The sequence below is a fragment of the Chaetura pelagica genome, unplaced genomic scaffold (genome assembly GCF_000747805.2).
Source record: "Chaetura pelagica isolate M959 unplaced genomic scaffold, ChaPel_1.0 scaffold76, whole genome shotgun sequence".
Taxonomy (NCBI): domain Eukaryota; kingdom Metazoa; phylum Chordata; class Aves; order Apodiformes; family Apodidae; genus Chaetura; species Chaetura pelagica.
The window spans coordinates 11,615,185-11,635,224 of record NW_009970723.1 but is presented as its reverse complement, the minus strand read 5'-3'; the positions used below and the strand labels follow the sequence as shown (position 1 = coordinate 11,635,224).

At 35.0% G+C, this 20,040-nt stretch overlaps 1 protein-coding gene across 1 annotated transcript in view; it reads right to left on the bottom strand.

The window, feature by feature from the left end:
- RIMS2 (regulating synaptic membrane exocytosis 2) overlaps positions 1–20,040 on the bottom strand; it is a 303,972-nt gene that overhangs the window by 91,940 nt on the left and 191,992 nt on the right. Inside the window, 1 exon segment of the mRNA XM_010006466.1 lies at positions 6,980–7,021. Within this exon segment, the coding sequence (XP_010004768.1) occupies positions 6,980–7,021 (42 nt within the window).

Below are 20,040 nucleotides of genomic sequence, written 5' to 3'. Positions count from 1 at the left end.
AACCCAGTTCATGCACATAAATCAGCTAATTGATGCCAATAAATATTTTGAATGCTTATCAAAGATTGTAAATGGCTTTGGGCATTACTCTGTCACAATAAAATTAAAATACATTGGATCTCAAACAAATAGCTTGGCAGCCCATAAATACTGCACTCCAAAATCCAAGTTTGGTAATTAATGTGAAAAAAAAAAAAGTCAAATGAAATTTACTTTAATTAGAAATGCATTAACTTTTAAACAGACTCTCAATTTCTTTTTCTTACTGTGAGCCAAAATTATAAGAAATTGAATTAAAACAATTCCAGGAATATGGAGCAACAAGCCCCAAGCTACAAACCAAAAATAGCAGATATTATTAGAAATAAATATTTTTCCAGAATTATTGGTTATTGAGAGTTGTTCACAATACCATGATCTACTTCATAGTACACAAACTGAAGGAGGAAACAGAGCTGTTATATCTAATAAAATACCATTTTTCAGATGGGTATCAAGGATGAAGTCACACTTAAAGAGAAATTATACTGTATTGTTCAGTGACCAAATGAAGCAATGCCAGCTACCTCAACAGCAAAGATCTTGACATAAGCTATGGGCCTAGTCATCACCTCTTAAAATAAGTCAGAGCAGGTTCAGAATGTTGATATTAATTAATGCCTTTGGTTTCCCTGGTTATTAGGTGCTCAAATTGAAAAAAATATGAAGGGTCTTAGTGTCTTGAAGATTATGAAAACCAAAAAATCACTATGATTTTAAAATGTCTCAAACTGAATAATATAACATGACAAAATCACCAGTCATTCCTAAAAATCTTTGTGTATTCCTATTAGATGATTTCTTCAATATCATTACATTAGTCTATATTATTCTGTCTCACTTGAAAAGCATATACTGTATCCTGTGGTGTAATTATGTCAATTTATGAACTAAAGCTTTACAGAATTAAACAATTTGGACAAAAAAAATATAAATCTATGCTTTCATGAAAAAGACATTTCTGTACATTACAGAAAATAACCATGTGTTTTTAGCTTAATCAGAACACAGATATATTGAACTACGTTGATGAAATATATAGGTGAACTACAAGGACAGAGAGGTTGAAATGCTGAAAAATACTCTCTCAAAACCTTCTTCCACCATCACAGTTGACATTGCTATTATAATGACTGCTGACATTTCATGAAAAAGTGTGCACAGTCATGTTCCCCTGGTCTTGTAAGGGTTTATTCTTTCTAAGAGGTACTAATATATATAATAGATATCTAATCATCTAACATGCATCAAGATGATATAACGAACAGAATTCTAATCAAGAGACTCATATGTGAGTGGACTTAACACAAAGTAAAACTGTTCTAAAATGGCCTTGATCAGCTATATTTTCTTGGAAATACCTCAAGTCAGTGAGCTCTGTTCTTCTGATGGGATGGTGCCACAGCCAAAGAACCCCACCAGGCTTTATCCACCTATCCCAAAGAAGTCCCATGAAGCAGGGACCCCAAGTCCCTTGCAGGAGAACATGACCACCTTCATACATGACCAATTAGAGTAACAGTTCCACTGAAAAAGCAGGATAGCAGACTTCTCCCTAATCATGGATACTGATGGCAGTGACGAAAAGTTGCTCAAAACTTGCTGGCTTCCTTGGAGCATCAAAGGGAGCTTGACTCTGCAGCCTTAAGGTTACAACTGGGAGATGCTGAGCTTAATAGCCTTTCTCCCAGGTTTTCTTCCTTCTTGCAGAGCTGATTGCCCCAAACTTGAGTTTAGAGCCTGGTTCTCTCTTAAGCTCTCTCCTGCAATGAATTTTAGCTGTGCAGGGATCAGTTCAACAGGTTAGTATTTTCACCTGAGATCCATAAGAAGCAATATTCTTATCTAAACTGGCAAATTAAGCAAGATTGTCTCCTAAAAGCAAACTCTAAAAGTTCTTTGCTTTTAACATTAAAACCTGTCAGTTAAAGGTCTTGCACTCAAAGGATTACAGTTCCTCATATTTCCAGAGCCATTTAATTCCAAATCTACCTCTAGGAAATTATCTCTAAATTTTGTCTTTCTGGCTGTCTACATTGTGAAAATATAACTGCTTAAATGCTACAGGTCTAGCAGAAGATCAGGTGATGTGTGATATAAATGGTTGCTGAACTTCCCTCCAGGGCTTTATGTCTAATATGTGCCAAATATAAAAAAGTTATTGTTGCAGCAAGGAAGGTCTTTCCAAAACGCCTGGGATCAATATCACAATATGAATGAAAAGAATATGAATGACACCTACATAAATGTCAAAGAAGAAAAAAAAAATTAAAATATTCCGTGTTTTTAGATTACTGATTAATCATAGAATCATAGAATCATAGAATCTTAGGGGCTGGAAGGGACCTCGAGAGATCATCTAGTCCAACCCTCCCTGCCAGAGCAGGGTCACCTAGAGTACATCACACAGGAACTCATCCAGGTGGGTTTTGAATGTCTCCAGTGAAGGAGACTCCACAACCTCCCTGGGCAGTCTGTTCCAGTGCTCTGTCACTCTTACAGTAAAAAATTTTTTCCGATATTCACCTTGAACATCCTATGCTCCAATTTACACCCATTACCCCTTGTCCTATCACTGGTCGTCACTGAGAAAAGCCTAACTCCATCTCCCTGACACTCACCCCTTACATATTTGTAAACATTGATGAGGTCACCCCTCAGTCTCCTTTTCTCCAAGCTAAAGAGACCCAGAGATTGAAGTGTCAATAATGAGATTGAAGTGTGAATAACTGTAATTAAAAGGGAAGGCTAGAGTGAAGACAATTTCAGTTAGCCAGCTTCCTTGTGGGGGAGGAAGCTTTTGCATTCCTGTGTTCTATTTGACAATTGCTTGATGGTTTTGTTGGAGTTTTTTTCTTCTTGGCATTAAACTTAACAAACTAAACAAAGACTGAAACCCGGGGCACATTTTTCACCAATTAAACAATTTTTTTATCACAATGTTTAAACCATGTTAACAATGTTACTTTAGATTTTTTTGCAGAGTACATGGCACTGCTTAGTAAGAGAACTGAAGAAGATGGCATGGTGATCTAAGTTAGAATGTTAAAGACATTTTGGAATCACAAGTTCATAAATTGGCAGGGTCAGCTCAGGTCTTAATCACTAGGAACAGATCTCTGCAGGACAACGGACTTTCAAATCACAGAATCACAGAATATTAGGGATTGGAAGGGACCTCCAAAGATCATCAGATCCAGCCCCCTTACCAAATAAACAACAAAAAAACCACCAATTAGGGCAGATCACTCAGAAAGGCAATCCAGACAGGTCTTGAAAGCTAGTAGGGAAATGCTGTTTTGCATGTTCAATAAAGTAATGACTAGCTCTTCTTAATGGTGTGTGGCTCCTTTTCTGCAGTTATTTTTGCAGGGTACTCTGTGATGTTTGTCCTTGCTACCTCATACAAAGGTGTACATACATTTTGGTGGCCTTTGAAAAATACTGAGTGCCCAAATGGAATGAAGAAAGATAGAAGCAGTAAGATGAGTATTAGCTAAAACACCCGATTTCACTTCTCCAAAGAATTCTGGCACATTGTCCCTATAAATAATATGCAGTAGAGTTTTGAAAATGGAAAAGAAATGTATCTGAGCATCAGTAGGCTCTTACATTCTGTACTAATAAAAATCCATTCAGATCAGCCATGCTATAAACTCTGCATTGTCTTAATGAAAGTCTGAGCACAGTCTTATTGTTAAACACTCCAACACCCTGTTTGCCAAGTATGTGAGCTCCTCAGAGCTCCCACCACTGGTAAACTTCACAGTACAACCACAGAATATTTCACATTCTGATATAGCCACTTCAAATCACAGGCAGAAACACTTGATGATAACTATGCCTCTGCTTCCAGGAAAGCAAACAACTATTAACAGAGAATCTTCAGCCATCCTAAGAATGCAAGACATCTACATTAGCATCTCAACAACCATAAATATGGTCCAAGATTTAACCAAAGAACACAAAAACAGTGGTGTATTCACCTGCATGTAAGACTCAGGAGATTTACAAATTAAACTAGCAAATGTTTACTGATTAAAAAATATATATACCTGATGCTATGCTCTCTCTTGTGCAATTGTGGTCTCAGTTTTAGTAAAATGATATTTTTACTATTTTTCCTTTAACAGACTGAAGAACAGCCTTTATTTATGTGGGTCAATACAGAAGGCTATTTTGGAGGTTGGATTTTGAGGCCTTTATTTCTGCTTTTAATTTTAATAAAAATAATTTTTAAAAGGACAAGGAGCTTCCCAGTCATCCAACAGGATACAACTATTAGCATGCTAAGTACATTTAAACTGAATTTGGAGCTTACTGCTCCTCTTTAAATGCCTCAGTCACAGTCTAAGGCATCAGATTTTAAACATGCCTGTCAAACTAAATATCACAGAAGCCTTCAGAGATGCACCAGTCATTTAATCACATTTGTCCTAAAATGTTACAAATTCCATTGAGAAATTTCTTTTCAACATAAGAAAGATGGAAACAAAACAAAACACCATCCTGATCTTTAAAGGAAAGTGTATCACTGAATACTGACTATAACAATAACTCAAAAATAAAGGGGTGTCATGTTCTGTTTATAAAGGGTAAGAATATTACAGTAGATTCATCTTGGGAAGCTTGAAAAACCTGTCATGATACTATAAGTTAAGAAGAAATATAAATACCTGTGCTCTTTGTCTTCCACTACAGTTGATCTCTCAAACTCTCAATCATACTAATTTCTTGACCTTGGTTTCTCCAAAAGTTTATTTTCCAAACCCTTCCACTGTTTGGCCCTCCACTGACCAAAGCTATGAGCATTTCCATTTTGGTCACCCATCCTTAACAGACCTTTTTAGTTTTTATAGGCTTCAGGCCCAGCAATAATGTTACTACCAACAAACATCATTTTCCATAAAAATAATAAAACAGAGAAAAACACATTTCAAAATTCTTTTCTATTTGAATTTCATTCTCAAAGTTAGGAAAAAGTCTAATCAGACTTTCATGAGCTCTTAAAATGAGAGTTTTGTTCCAGATGTTGCAGAAAAGAACTGGAATCTCTATTTCCTTGCCTTTCATGGCCCTTTAAAATGGAGATGTCCCCAGTACTCCATCTTCTAACTTCCACCTACCTCCTCAGAAAGTAGCAATGACTGGGCCTAGTTACTCCATCCCTTTGCATCCTGGAATAATCCTTAAATTAATTAGCCAGCAATACTTCTACTACATGTACACCAACTGCCTTTAAGCTGTCATGGATCATCCTTTCTAGAGTTTGGGTGATCAATTTTTGGGTATAGTTACTTGAGTCAGATCACATCTAGGCCTAGATTAACTTTGCAAGGCTCAAGAATGTTTTCTGTATCTCCTATATTTGAAGACCACAGTATTATCTGCAATTGTTTGCACAACAGTAACTGATTAGTTTGAACCAACTTAGTGATAAAAAGAAAGATGTTTGTTGCATCACTAGAGTTCTTTGGCAGACAGGGACTTACTGCCATTGCTCATACTGAATACACAAGCAGGTGAACTGCTGTACCTCCCTAACATCTTTCAAAGTACTTAGATCCTATGAAACATATTAAATTCTTTCCACAATATGAGTTTAGAAACAAATTGTGAAAAATCTGCATCACAAAGCCCCTCCTTCACCCAAGGAAAGCAAGGTTTAGGATGAAGGATGCTATCAAGCTGTACTGCTGTCAAATAAAAGAACATATATAAAATATTATTGCTTGTTACCTTTCTGAACTTGTTTTTGTGCTTGAAATACACAGCATAAGATTTGCATGCACTCTCACAGGATTTATCAATTAATAAAAATCTAATTTTTTTCAAGGAATAAAATAACCTCGTTTTTGCAATTAAAGATTATAATATCCAGAAAGGAAATGTCAATATATTTATTTCAATTCAATATTCACAAATTTATATATGTAGCTTTCTCAACACGTCTCAGTCTAATAAAACCTAAAATCAATAGCTAATCCTTTAATTCACCTGAATGTTTGGTAGCATGGTAAATACTGTGAAAAACAGTTCTTAATGGAACTTGTCAATAGATAATCTTAGTTGCACAGTTTTTAAAGCAAATTCTAAAACACTGGGAAAACATCTCTTTCTGAAACAATGCCTTTAAGTGTCACCCTTGCTTTCATCTGTGTGCACAGCTGCTCAAAGTGCCTTGTACTGAAATGTGTAAGCATTATTGAGGTAAAATGTGGAAGAGTATCCTCTTCAAATGCACCTCTGAAAATATGTTACTATGCATAAAATAAATTAGTTGCTCCTGAGTTTAAGGGCAGTAATAATAACTTGCAACTGCACTGCTGATTAAAGTGTTGACTTCCTGCTCTCTCTCTTGTTATCATAATCTTATGCTTAGTCTAAATTTTTTGGCATGAGATAATAGCTTTTGATCATTAACAACTCTACTTATAACCAAAATAGTTTTCATTCAATTAAACTAAGTTTGAAATTCCAGTGCATTAAATTTAACTTATTAAAATCACTCAATTCTCAAATTATATCCTCCCCAGGGTAAAAAATAACTAAATCTATCAGAGTTTCCACAATTTTTGATGTTTCCAAATGCAAAGATAAAATAAATTATAGATTGTTTCATGTGCTAGTTGGATGCTGAAAGGCTAATTTTCAGTTAATGGAGGTGGGAAATAAGAACTGATATGATAGAAATCAAATCAGTTTAAAATCTTAAGGTATATCACATGTGTCATCAGTTACCTTTTAAAACTTCTTTGTACAGTACATAATTTATAAGTAATAAAAATTACACAAGCATCTTAAATTCTTACAGTGTACCAATATTGACATATATAGAGGGGGAAGAGAGTGAAAAGCATGTGAGGTGAGCTGTGATAGACTCTATAGAAAAGGTAAAATGAAAAAAATAACACAGAGAAAAGCAGTAGAAGAGACAGACCTGAGTTTTTTCTCCTTGATGATTCCGCTTCTTCTGTGATCACATCGTGTAATGTACAGACATAGACAAAGGAGATGGGCGTGAGAGGATGTATTCAGAAGGTTAAAACTGAGGGAAAGGGCCAAAAATTGTTTTAGAGAGAAGTCTGCAGAGCAGAGTTAGTAAATGGGGAAAAAATAACAGAGACACCAGAAGAAGAAAGAAAGCTGAAGAAGAAGTGGTTAAACTACTGTTGAAAAACTGTAAAGACAGGGTTAGTATAGAAGCTGAGGAAATAACAACAGTTATAACTGACAGCAAAGTCAATCCTTGAAATGAAGCAGAAAAAAAGCTGAATAGTAAAAGGTATGTTAACTAGCATAAACATTTTTGTTCAAGTTTTTGGCGTGTTTTCTACTTGGATGTAAGTATGATTTTTCTCTTTCAAGTGTTGAACATTCAGTTTAATGTCACCAACAGGAAGTCTATTATTAGATTTTCACTTATTAAATTCTTATAATTTATGCTGAAACAAACTCCACATTTCCATTTCTGTTTTTTTTCCAAAAGGATATACGACCTCAGGAATTTCAGAATCCACATAACACACTCTGGAAAGGACTGCATTATTGTGACAATCTGACAAAGGCAATATTATCAAGACCAAAATACAGAACGTGAGAAAAAAGAATGTATAGCTTTTAACTCTCATGGTCAATGCAACAGGTACTTTTTCAGAATCAAATGGTATTCTCATCTCACAGAAATCTAAGTTAGTGCAAATGCATGCAAGTTAAATGCCAAAGCAACTATCTCTTTACTTACTTTATTACTTCACATTCAAAAACACACTGCCATTTCAGACATGGAGAAAATCTGAGGGACAGTGTCGTTCTGTGTACTGAAAATCTATTTGTAACAAAAGAACGGCAGGAATTAATCTTGAAAAGTAATAACTGCAATGAACTGTGAAGGTACCATCATGAGCAGAACAAATGCATTCTTCCAGAAATTATCAGAAATATACATATATCTATAAGCCCTGATATAACTTCCACTTGCAGTTTGTTAATGAGTCACAAAACATTGCTCATAATTCATTAATACTGCTGATGTTAGATTAAGAATTCCAGAAAAGTTCATAAACCACAAAAATATGCTATAATTTTAACATTTTAAAGTCAATATCAAGATACCATTGAAAAATGTAAAAATAAGATAAGCAATATAAATCAATACATTTAAATTAAAGACAACAATTAATTTCATCTGATAACCACTGTGCTCTGTAGTTAAAAGATTTATTCTATAACTGGCAGATTATAATTTCCATCTACTATCAAATGGCAAGACTGCATCAAAACTTCATTGTAAACACAAGCAGCTTGTAAAATATATATTTAGAATACATTTTTAGGCAAATAAATTTGCTTACAGGAAGAACACACTTAACTGCTATATATATGTAATATAAAAGCATAGCAGCTGACAGTTTTGACAGAGGATGCTATGTATTCACATATTTAAAAAGTAATGGCATATAAATATTTCTCTATCTGGTCAAGTACAATGAATTCTTAGTATGAAATATAAATAAGTGACTGCAAGGTTCTAATACTCCCTGGTACACTACAGCTCTATTTATATAGTGTAGCTATAATTGCTCTGACTGTTAAATAGATAAATCAGTAGCATCATCACCAAAACACAGCTGAAGTACTTTAATTTTTTGAAAATGTTTCCTATTATGTAGCTATAGGCCTGAAGTGAGCACTCCTACTATATTAAAAACAATTATTTGGAAGTGTCTATCATGACCCCTTTATTGCTTCTTTTATTATTTTTACTATCCATAAGAATGCATAGCTTTGAGACATGTACTGCATTAGAATAAACTATTTCCAATAGATTTTCAAAGAATGTTTGGAATCACATTATTTGCAAATTAGGAATACACCTGCTATGGTACTGTAGGACATTCTAGCAGTGTCAGCGAGGCTCAGCATGGAACTGAATACTAGGGAAGTTCCCTTGGAAGATTTTAGAAATAAATTACCAGTGTGACTGTATCAGCCACATAGAATCATAGAATCATTAAGGCTGGAAGAGACTTTCAAGATCATCGAGTCCAAGCATAATCCAAATACCACAACCACTGAACTATATCCTGAAGCACTACATTTAAACACTTCTTGAACACTTCCAGGTATGGTGACTCCACCACTTCCCTCGGCAGCCCATTCCAATGCCTCACCACTCTTTCAGTAAATATTTTTTTTCTTCAGACTAAACAGCCCCAGTTCCCTCAGCTGCACCTTGTATGACACATTCTCTAAACCTCTCACCAGCATCGTCGCTTTTCTCTGGACATGCTCCAGGACCTGTGTTTTTCTTATACTGTGACACCCAGAATTGAACACAGTACTCAAGCTGTAGTCTCACCAGTGCTTAGTACAGGGGCACGATCACTTCTTTACCACTGCTGGACACACTGGTTTTGATACAGGTCAGGATGCTGTTGACCTTCTTGGCCACCTGGGCACACTGCTGGCTCATGTTCACCCAGCCATCCACCAGTACTTCCAGATCCTTTTCCACTAGGCTGCTTTCCAGTCACTCTTCCCCAAGCCTGTTGCTTGGGGTTATTGTGACCAAAGTGCAGGACATGGCACTTGGTCTTGTTAAACTTCATCCCATTAATCTCAGCCCATCAATCTAACCTGTCCAGATCTCCCTTCAGTGCCTTCCTAACCTCGAGCAGATCAACACCCATCCTTAATTTAGTGTCATCTGCAGACTTGCTGAGGGTGCCCTTGATTCCCTTGTCCAAATAATTGACAAGAATATTATACAGAACTGGCCCCAGTACCGAGCCCTGGGGAACACCCCTTGTGACCAGCCACCAGCAGGATTTAACTGTTTATCACAACTCTTTGGGCCCAGCTATCCAGCTGGTTTTTAATCTTCTGAAGAGTCCACCTGTCTATGCCATGGGCCACTAGTTTCTCAAGGAGAATGCTGTGGGAGATGGTGTCAAAGACCTTACTAAAGTCCAGGTAAACAACATCCACAGCCTTCCCCTCATCCAATAGCTGGGTCATCTGGTCATATAAGGAGATCAAGTTGGCCAAGCAGGACCCGCCTGTCATGAATCCATGCTGGGTGGGCCTGATCTCACCATTACCCTGCACTTGCCATGTGCATGCACACAAGATGAACAGCTCCATAATCTTCCCTGGTACCAAGGTCAGGCTGACAGGCCTGTAGTCCTCATGCAAAGTATTTGTTATGAAAAAATTGTTTACACATCAAAGAGGCAAGCAAAATTAATTTTTAATTACAAGTATATAAGGGTTTTACCGATCAAATATATTAGATTAATAATTTTAATATCATCCAGAGGAAAAGAAAAGAGGTATCTTCTCACTTGAGATACCTGTTGAGCTGATATCTCTTGAGATAAATGTCTTATAATACTTTTTATTAATTCATGCAAATATTAATGAATTAGTAGAAGCTGTGGCATGGTAATGCACCAACGTTTTTCAATTAACAATTATAAGAGGGAAGTACTAATAGACCAATTAATTGAGACACAAAAACACTTATGAGAACCAATCTTCTCCTGATTAAGAAGCCATGCCATAAATCCCAAACAATAGTCTGAAAATTCTCTGCCTCTGTAGCTTGTAATCCACTAAAATAGATCTTTGTTGATAGAAACACATTCAAATCTGAGAAGAAAATAATGGAATAAAACTCTGTTACATTTACATCTTGTCAATAGACAGCCTTCATTTGCACAGTTATTGCTTTGTTGTGGAACTAGCATTTATTTGGATCGATTGTTCATCTTGACGTACGAGAGCAGTATATATAAGGCTATTATACATAGATTCAGAAACAAATGAGACTCTCAATGAACAAACATAAAGTAAATGAAAACTAGGTATTGTACTGCAATTCTGAGCAAAACAAAATAAGTACCATCTATTTTATCACGCTTTGATGCAGAACTTTTCATTGTCAGTAATGTCACTTATTAAAGACAAGTATTTAAGTACTTAGTGTTCAAAAAAACATGCTTGAAACCTTACATAGGAAATGTGCTTATCTGAAATTCTAAAAGCAGCACAGGGCAAAGTGATGCAAATTAACTAGTCCCCCTGCCCCAAGTCTTTTCTTAATTTCAGTTTTCTTCTTAAAAACAAAGACCCTTTCAGTGCATAAATAGTCTCAGAAATTCCTTTGACTTCCAGAAGTCACAGAACTTGCAAAGCCCCATTTCTGGATACTCTTCACAAAATAAGACATGCAACAGCACAGATGAATAGGCATAAACTTGAAACATAGAGGAGATTTTAAAATGAAAATGTTCCATGAAGTCCATGGTACTTAGTCTGGATGTGATTAGACTTGCAGAATGGCATAGTGCAGCTAACTCAGGAAAGGTGTCCCTGACACCATTCAAACTCTGCAATGCTAACGATACAGATGAAAGAGGAAGAGTAGATAACAGTATAGCTAAGAGTAGAAATATTTGTTAAAAGAAGATTTAGAATGAAAGGGCATTTAACTACATTGAGGTGTGAATAAAAATGGTTTTCCTTAATCTTCTTTAATAGTGCTAAGTCACATCTTCTAGTTAAACTTCCTGCAGATATAGACCCTGTTCCACACTTCTGAATTTTTGTTAATAAGGTATCTGTCTACCAGTTAAAGATGAGTTCTTTATTTTAAAGTCTAAACCCATACACTCAAAGTCATTGCTTTATACTGGACAGGTACTGACATTTTTCCTCAAACATACAAGCAGAGGACTAACTAGACTTAAAGAAAATGCAGGGAAGAGAGGAGCAATACATTTAATTTTGCAAATACATAATACACACTGTATATAATACAGGCTAGGTAAAGACAGCAAGAATACAGAAAATGTGGGTTATTCCTACCCAAAGACAAGAAGAGTTAGAAAACAACATACAATATATGAACTCTCTAAGTCAAATGAAACAATGTAGACTGCATTACTCTTTCATAACTCACAAAAGAGAAACTAAATGAGGACTTCAGAGAGAGTGCTTCTATGATTTTATAAGGGAAAAAAGACTAGTAACAAAAAACTAGTAACATTTCAAAATATTAATGCACTATTGTTACACATTGGATTTGAAACATCATAAATCCGGAAAAGAAATCTCACTAGTAAGTTAGGTGATTTTGATAGTCAAGTATCAACACTATTTCAGAAAAGTTACCATAGATACAAATACACCCACTATTGTCAGTACAGGATAGATGGGCTATCTGAAATCAGATCTTTCCCTGTTCTAAATCTATTCTCATCCTAGTGATGTCAAGAATTTTCACCACCTACAGAATCATATTGTCCAGGAGATCACATAGTTAAGACTGCAGGAGTGGTTTCCAAAACACAAAAAAGCAGTAAAAGCATATATACAAATAGGTGTGTGGTTTCTTAGACATTTTCAGGCCACCTCACTACTTGTGATCCATCCTAAACTACAATTATACCATGAATTCATGCAATTTGGCTACAACACTGAAGAGCAATATTTGATTACATCTGTGCCTCACTCAAATGGGGACTGCAATTCCCATCCACAGAGTTCCATTTTCTCTCTTTAATCCAATTTGTTGTTAATTTGCTATAGACTAGGCATGTTTACTTTTAAAGTGGTATAGGAACAAAATGAATTTTTATACATATATTTTTTAAAGCAGATACATGAGGGAATTATCTGTTTTAAATACATAATTTATCAATTGCAAGAAGAGCCCCTGAAAAGTGCATACTCATTTTTTTTCAAAAACACAGTTAGTCATGCCATATATTCAATCTACATTACTTCTCTTTTGTCACAGGTTAAAAGACTCTCACAGATTCAACATGTAGGTCTTTTTGTAAATTTTACCCACTTCACTTTTTTTTTTCAGATTCCACAACATGTTCATAAGATCTTTTTTTGTGCCCTCTTCCCCAGCTCTTCCACAGTATATTGAAACTTCCATCAGGGCCATGGACATTTTCTTCTTCCCTTTCCTAATCAATTTATTTTGAAAACTGTTCTACTGCCCAATCTCTTTCCTTTTCAGCAATCATAAACTAGTCCATGATGCTACTCTGCTCCTCTCCTCATTATTTTATACCAGCCTTCCCCTTTAACTGTAATTTCTGATTTATCCAATACTCGCTATGTCATTACTAGTGTCCTTCTATGTGTCTTGTCATTACTTTGTCTTTTCCAGCCCCTTTCATTACCCATTTCTAACCAAATCTCCTACTTTATATTTTTCAATATATTATACTTTGAATTCTGATTACTGAATTCTTTTAAAATAACCACCACTTTGTTTTGAATTATTTTTTACTACTCTTTGTCTATGCCAACTGATTCTATGGCAATAGGTAAACTACAAAATTATTGTTGCATTGCAATTATTTCTTAAAGGCTTTTTCTGTACACAGGCAAGGAATATTTCCATCCAAGAGAATGATAGAAATGTTTCTTGGATAAAACAAGCCATGATTCCCTTCAATTTGAAAGCCAATCTATATATAGAGAGATTTAACCTTTGTAAGTACACATTATCTTTGTATGTTCTGATGTTTTTAACCTACCATTGTTACAATTCCTCTAAAATGTTAGTACTATATTAAAGAATTAATTTTCCCCCAGATAATTACAAGGACACTCTATTTTTACTTCTATTATGAGATATATTAATGTTTCAACTATTCTGTCTCTTTTTGGTCGATCCTATTAAAATATGTCAGCACTTCCCATGGTTCTGTTCTTCCACTGTTGCTTAGAAATTATAATAGTCTATGGCATTTGGATAACACTGCAATCTTCACAATAGGCAATGATAATGAAACCATTGCAGGATGGTTTCCAGATAATAACCACCAAATCTACTGTCTCCAAGTAGAAAAGATAAGGGAAAAACAATAGTGTTCCATTTGCTATTTCATGAAGGTAGTTTCTGCATTGCCATCTCTGGATGAAGACACAGTTTGCTAGACTGCGTTCAGCTTTCAAAACTTTGGAAAGCGAGATTGATTGAACACTTCAAAAACAATTGACTTGGATCAGAAATCAGTTCCACTGCCAAGGGTGCCATGAACTATGTGCTTTTCCCTTTAAATAACCCTGATGAGTTCAAGAGAGACCAGTTATGATACTAGTTTCAAATAATTGATTTTTAAGAGAAATGGTATCTTGCCTAACATTATCTCTATCAGTACAAGAAACATTCCTACCCATAGCCTGCTTATTTCTAGCTGTTAACACCTCACAAATAAAGATGCAAAACCATGTTAAAATGATTGCATGCAAACATTATTTTATTTTATTTTATTTTATTTTATTTTATTTTATTTTATTTTAATTCACTGCCCAAGGAAATGTGATTGGAGACTACAGCTTTATTCACTTTCTTTCATATGTCGTCTATTACGGCTGAGTGACAGGAGTGCTGAAAGCAGAAATGCTTAATAATATTAGAAAGGAACAGATAACTGTTCCACATCTCTCTGATTTGGTGGCATCTTGAGAATGTAGCACTCTCTGGCAGTGCGGACACCAGCTAAAGGAAGGCCATGCACATTCAAGACATGGATTGAATTTTAATGCTGTGCTTACCTACGATACTGCAGTTTTCCACTTGCAATCCTTCAAAATCTTTGCATAAATAATATGGACTCTTTGCAATACATGGAACAATAGTTTTGCAAATTGCCTCAGAACTCAAGTTCTGACACTACAAACACTGTTAAGAAAACATGTTGATTTCTGATATTCAGGAAAAGGAATTTTACCAGCATATTCTATTGAAAAGTCTGAAACATAACAAATATTTTACTACTTTATTAAATAACTTTAAATTTTCTTAAAAAAAAATTGAGTTCTACTCACATATATTTCTTGAATATTAATGTTTTACATGATACAGTATTACTGTTATTTTTTTTTTCTATTATTTGGAGTTCTCTATCTATGTTTTTACCTACAACTGGCTCAGTCTTAGTTCTTACTCAAGATATTTACGTAATAAATATTTTTAATCACGGATTTTCTTAGCTATAACAATGCTATAGCTATTACCACGTGACTGGTTAGATTAAATTTTTAACAGACAAACTGAAATTAAAACCAGGACAAGCTCCTGGAACAGGCCATAGCAGAAAAACCTTTGTATGAAAAGGCAACCAAAACAGGGCAACAGCAATATGAGGTGCCCATATTCCTCCTTGCTTCTCTCTGCAGACTGCCAGCTGCAGCCAGGGACTAAGTTTATTAATATCACCTTGCTGTTTTCTGGGTGAAGAGATCATTTAAAGCTTTATCAGATTAAAGAAATCCCAGCCCTGTGCAGAGGGTAAAACCCATATTGAAAAGCTTCAAGGAATTTGAAGCTTACTTTGGTAGATTCCATCAGACTACATCACTGGTAGATCGTGGTGTCAGATCCAATATATCTCAGCATCCAGGGGTGAGTACAGGGTTATTGCACCTCCTTCCAGCTGTCCTGGCTGCTGTGCCTTGAAAACGAACTGTCATGAGGCAGGGATGTGTACAGGGGAGAGCAGTGTGCCGTGCAGAGTGGTAGCACAACTCCTGAAAGCTGCAGTGACTGATTCCACTGGTGCTCCTCCACTGCCACCGCTTTAGCACACACAGCTTCTTGACACAGAGAATCAGCTTGGAAAAGCATTCTAGGAACATAACTACGCACTATTTGGCACCTGTTGTAGAGTGTTCAGAACCACCTGAGATATTTCTGCTTCCCATTTCATTGTCCCAGGTGAATGCACCATGGAACACATAACTGATAACATAAAACTGAGCAGAATGTATGCTCTCTCAGGCATCAACCCTCACAGAAAGAATCTAGGACTGTACAGTGCAGAACACATTTTTTACTCAATTTTGTACATATTCTACTTTGGCAATTGCCACTGTGGCTTTCTATACAAATTCTGTGTATCACCTGCAGCACTGGAGATCAGTAGGACTGCTCCAGAGGGGAAACAAAATAATATTAAAATCAGATAAATATTTTTCTAAATAAATAAAACACTTCTGAAGTAGCAACTTTTGAGTGATTGTATTTGTTTCTGATTTCAATTCTTCTGATTTTTTCTCTTACAATTACAAAATTTCACCCATGTTCAAAAAATCTAGAAAGCCCCAAGAGCAACCATCCAACAAAATACGGCTCCTATTGATAAAAAATGGGGAGGGTGGCTCTAAAGAAGCATTGCTAATAACTATGAACGTGCCATGTGCCTAGACCACAGTTCTAAGCCCACTTCAGCTGGAAGATGGAGATAATGTTCTTACTTAGCTACTATGTAAAGCAAAAGTCTGGGCAGAGTCGATATTCTGCAGAATTTTCCCTGGAAAGGCAAGACTGAAGAACTGTAGACATTGTATTTTGGTTTGCCAAGCAATAGTTAAAACATTCTGCTGGAAAAGAAGATACATTACATTTTGATCCTGACTCTTATGAGCAGTGTTTTTTTCAACTGTAGCTTCCTCTGATGCGTTAAAAAGTCAGGAAACAGGTAATGCAACTGCAGGTCTGGCCTTCTGCAGTTAGGTTCTCTAATTCCTCGGTTAGAGAGCCAATACAGACCTTGCTCCTCTCCTTCAGTTCTGACTCTTGCACTTTCAGCTGTACAATAGTTGAGCTTCAAGAAGAAACTTTGAAATTATCAGCATGTAGGTGAGCCTAAAGCTGAGACTACAGCATTAATTTGGGAGATGGCATAATTTCCCAATCTTGTAAACTTTGACTTGTGTGATTGGGAAAAGTGTTGCCATTAGAGTAATTAAGACAACTAATATGCTAAATAGAGAGAGATTTGCAGCCCAAAACTGAACCTAAGTATTCAAGCTGACAAATTCCCATTTGCTTGAGTAGATGTGAATCAAGCTTTAAATACACAATGAATCTAAGGATTTATTTTGCTTTCCCCCTTTCCCTTTTCTTTTTTCCTTTCATTCTCTTCTTTCCTTCTCTTCTTTTTACAGTGTCTTTATCACTATAATATCACATTATTACAAGTGCATAAATTAATGTGATTAGAACCTTTTATTGTCTGATTCAAATGAGAGAACAATACTACCATTTCCATAATCATTATGATTATTTATAGGTATACTTTCCAGTGCTATGCATTTGTAGGAGCAAAGATAAAGTCAAAGAATTAAACATTATGTTTGGTGTAGAAGAAAGTTTATGATAGTTTTCAGTTTCAGAAGAAATCCGTTCATGTACAAGACAGAGGATAAAAAAGTTTTCTTACATTTGAGAACTCCATTCATATGGGTTATAAAATACAGTCTTATAAAAAATTACATCAGAATTGTATTTCTGACATGTGATGGTGTAAGAAGGTTTCAGATTCAAGTCTAGAAGATGAATTTCCCACCATATGTGCAGTAGATACCTTGCTTTTATCAACTAAATAAGAATCAGCAGAACTCATACTTGGATTTCTGAGGTTTCCACAAATAGATAAATCATAACAAAATTCAAAACTAAAAAGCAAGCTAAGTCTAATATTGTGCCAGAACACTTCTAATGCATGTACATTCTAACACAATTCTTTACAAAAGCAGATCTATTTTGGCTATTCTAAAACAGAACTATGTAATCTAAATGGTCTCTACATACTAAAGATTTCACACCAAAGTGAAAAATAATAAGGTACATCAAGCACACACGCATTACAAAAGCATGAAATGTGTTTTTATAGTCTCATGCTTTCATGTGGTTTTCCAAACCCTGACAAACCTGTCTCAGAATGCTGTTTCTTTTTCGGCAATGGTTTGTCATCACTTATTGTACCATTCACCTTTTTCTGCTGGTCCTCCCATGTAACTTCTAGTATAAACCAAAAAAAAAAAATAATCAGAAATATTATGTAACTTTCATTATAAGACACCTATTATCATTTGGGACAACTTGATGTAAACAAATGTACTATTAGTAACATGGCAAAATTTTGATTAATTATTGAATTTAGAGGTCTGTGGTGGAGAGAACTAGTAAACATCTTAAACATGGAACAGAACATACTATATGACAGTTAGTATCTATGTAATTTGTCAAATATGCAGTTCTCTTTGATATTTAACAATTGAAATAAAAACCCAGGAGCTTATTCACAATTTTTAATAGTACTCTATATTCTATACCTTCTTATGATATATATGTGTTTCTGAAAATTAAATAGAAGTTTAAAATAATTTTGTAAAATGTCTTTACAAAGATACAATTAAAAAAACCCCAGATTTACAAACGTAAATGGAACCAGCAATCATACATCTTTACTTAAATTTATAAAGTATTTTTAACAATGAACTGTTAAGTCAAAACTGGGTTGGATTTACTCACTATATCTGGAATTTTATTTAAATTCAGGGAATTTTTAGGCAGACCAAGTTACTCAATGAAAACTTTCTTGTTAGCTATGGATCCTGTACCCTCAAACCAGTATTTCCAAACTAACCACTCAGAAAAAAGAGCTGTGAATAGGAACACATACACTCTCTTCCAGACAAGGACTCCATTCTCTAGACTTGCAAGACATTAAGTCTTTCTGAGGTTGTCAGATATTTTCAGCCTACTCATTAATTCTCCATCTTCTGACAATTAAACTAGCTGGTTAGCAAAATACTATAGACTTAAAATCTCTCAGTATCTCGTGCCAATATCAAATCTAGAACAATTAACTAGAAAGATTCAATATCCTAAACTCCATTTTTGCTTTGAGCTGTAAAGAATCTGCTTATGTTGCTGATCTCACAAAGCTCAAAGTTCCTCACAGTCATTGCCCACAGATGTACCTACTTTTATGGTCACAGAAATAGCCAATGATGGAGAAGAATACTATAGATCTGGAAAAAATTTTACATCTTATACATTCAAAATAAATAGACATACAAAATTATATTAATCTGTGACTACTTTTTTGGATTTTGGGTTTTTTTTGTGTTTAGTTTTTTTGTGTTTAGTTTTTTTGTTGTTGTTTTTGTTTTCTTTTGTTTGTTTGTTTTAAATGAGACTGATGCATATCTATGATTCAAAATGTGAACATATAAAAATGTTATCTGTAGGCATCCTGCTGCCTTCCTGTCTGTGGTTGTTCTATGACAGGCTGCTGTCCTATAAAAGCTTAGATTTTTTAAAATTATGGAGTTGTAATTTTCAAATGATATAACAACCAAATTGTCAATATAATGATTTCATGACCCCAGATATGCACGCAGAAACAGAAATTGTCATTTTTTAAGTAGCATGTGTAGTAAGTACTACATAAGACATTTCAAAAGGAACATTCTTGTTTCCAAACTGTGGAAATAAAACCTTATTATGTTTCTTCCTAACAGAAATGTGATTCTTGGTTTTTCTCTATGAAAACACACATTTATTAATAAATATTTACTGATGACATCTATGATTATTCCTTCTTGGGTTAGTTCAGAAGTGTCTTAATTAACTCACAAAAAATATTCAATGACCTTAGTAAAACTACATTTGAGCTTAAGAATGAGGTACTGCTAGGGAAAAACAACATTAGACAGTAATTTAGGTCAAACAGTGGAGATATTTAGAATAAGATAAAAAGTAGGGAGAGAGAAATCCCAAACATAGGATTTTGTCAGAATATGTAACAAATAGTCTAAATACTGCAAAATATCAGGAAGCCAAGTGGTATCCATGCTAGCTTTGTGGCAGTTTTAAAATACAGGACTTCTTGGTCAGTATTCTTTCTCAGAACTACTGATTCAGTTCTGAACCTTACAACTGTAGTTTTCTCAGCCACCAAAATCACTTATCATATTAAAGATCTGTACCAAAAGCTTTTCTAAGCCTTGTTAATGAGAGCTAAGTATCTAGAAAACAGTTAACCCACTTAGAAGCACTAAGTACTTTTATAATGACACTTGAATTGACAAGCATGATGAAATAAATATAAAAAATACAACTCAATAAATATTTTTGCCTTGTGTTAACCTAAAAAAAACCCACACAACCCCCCTCCC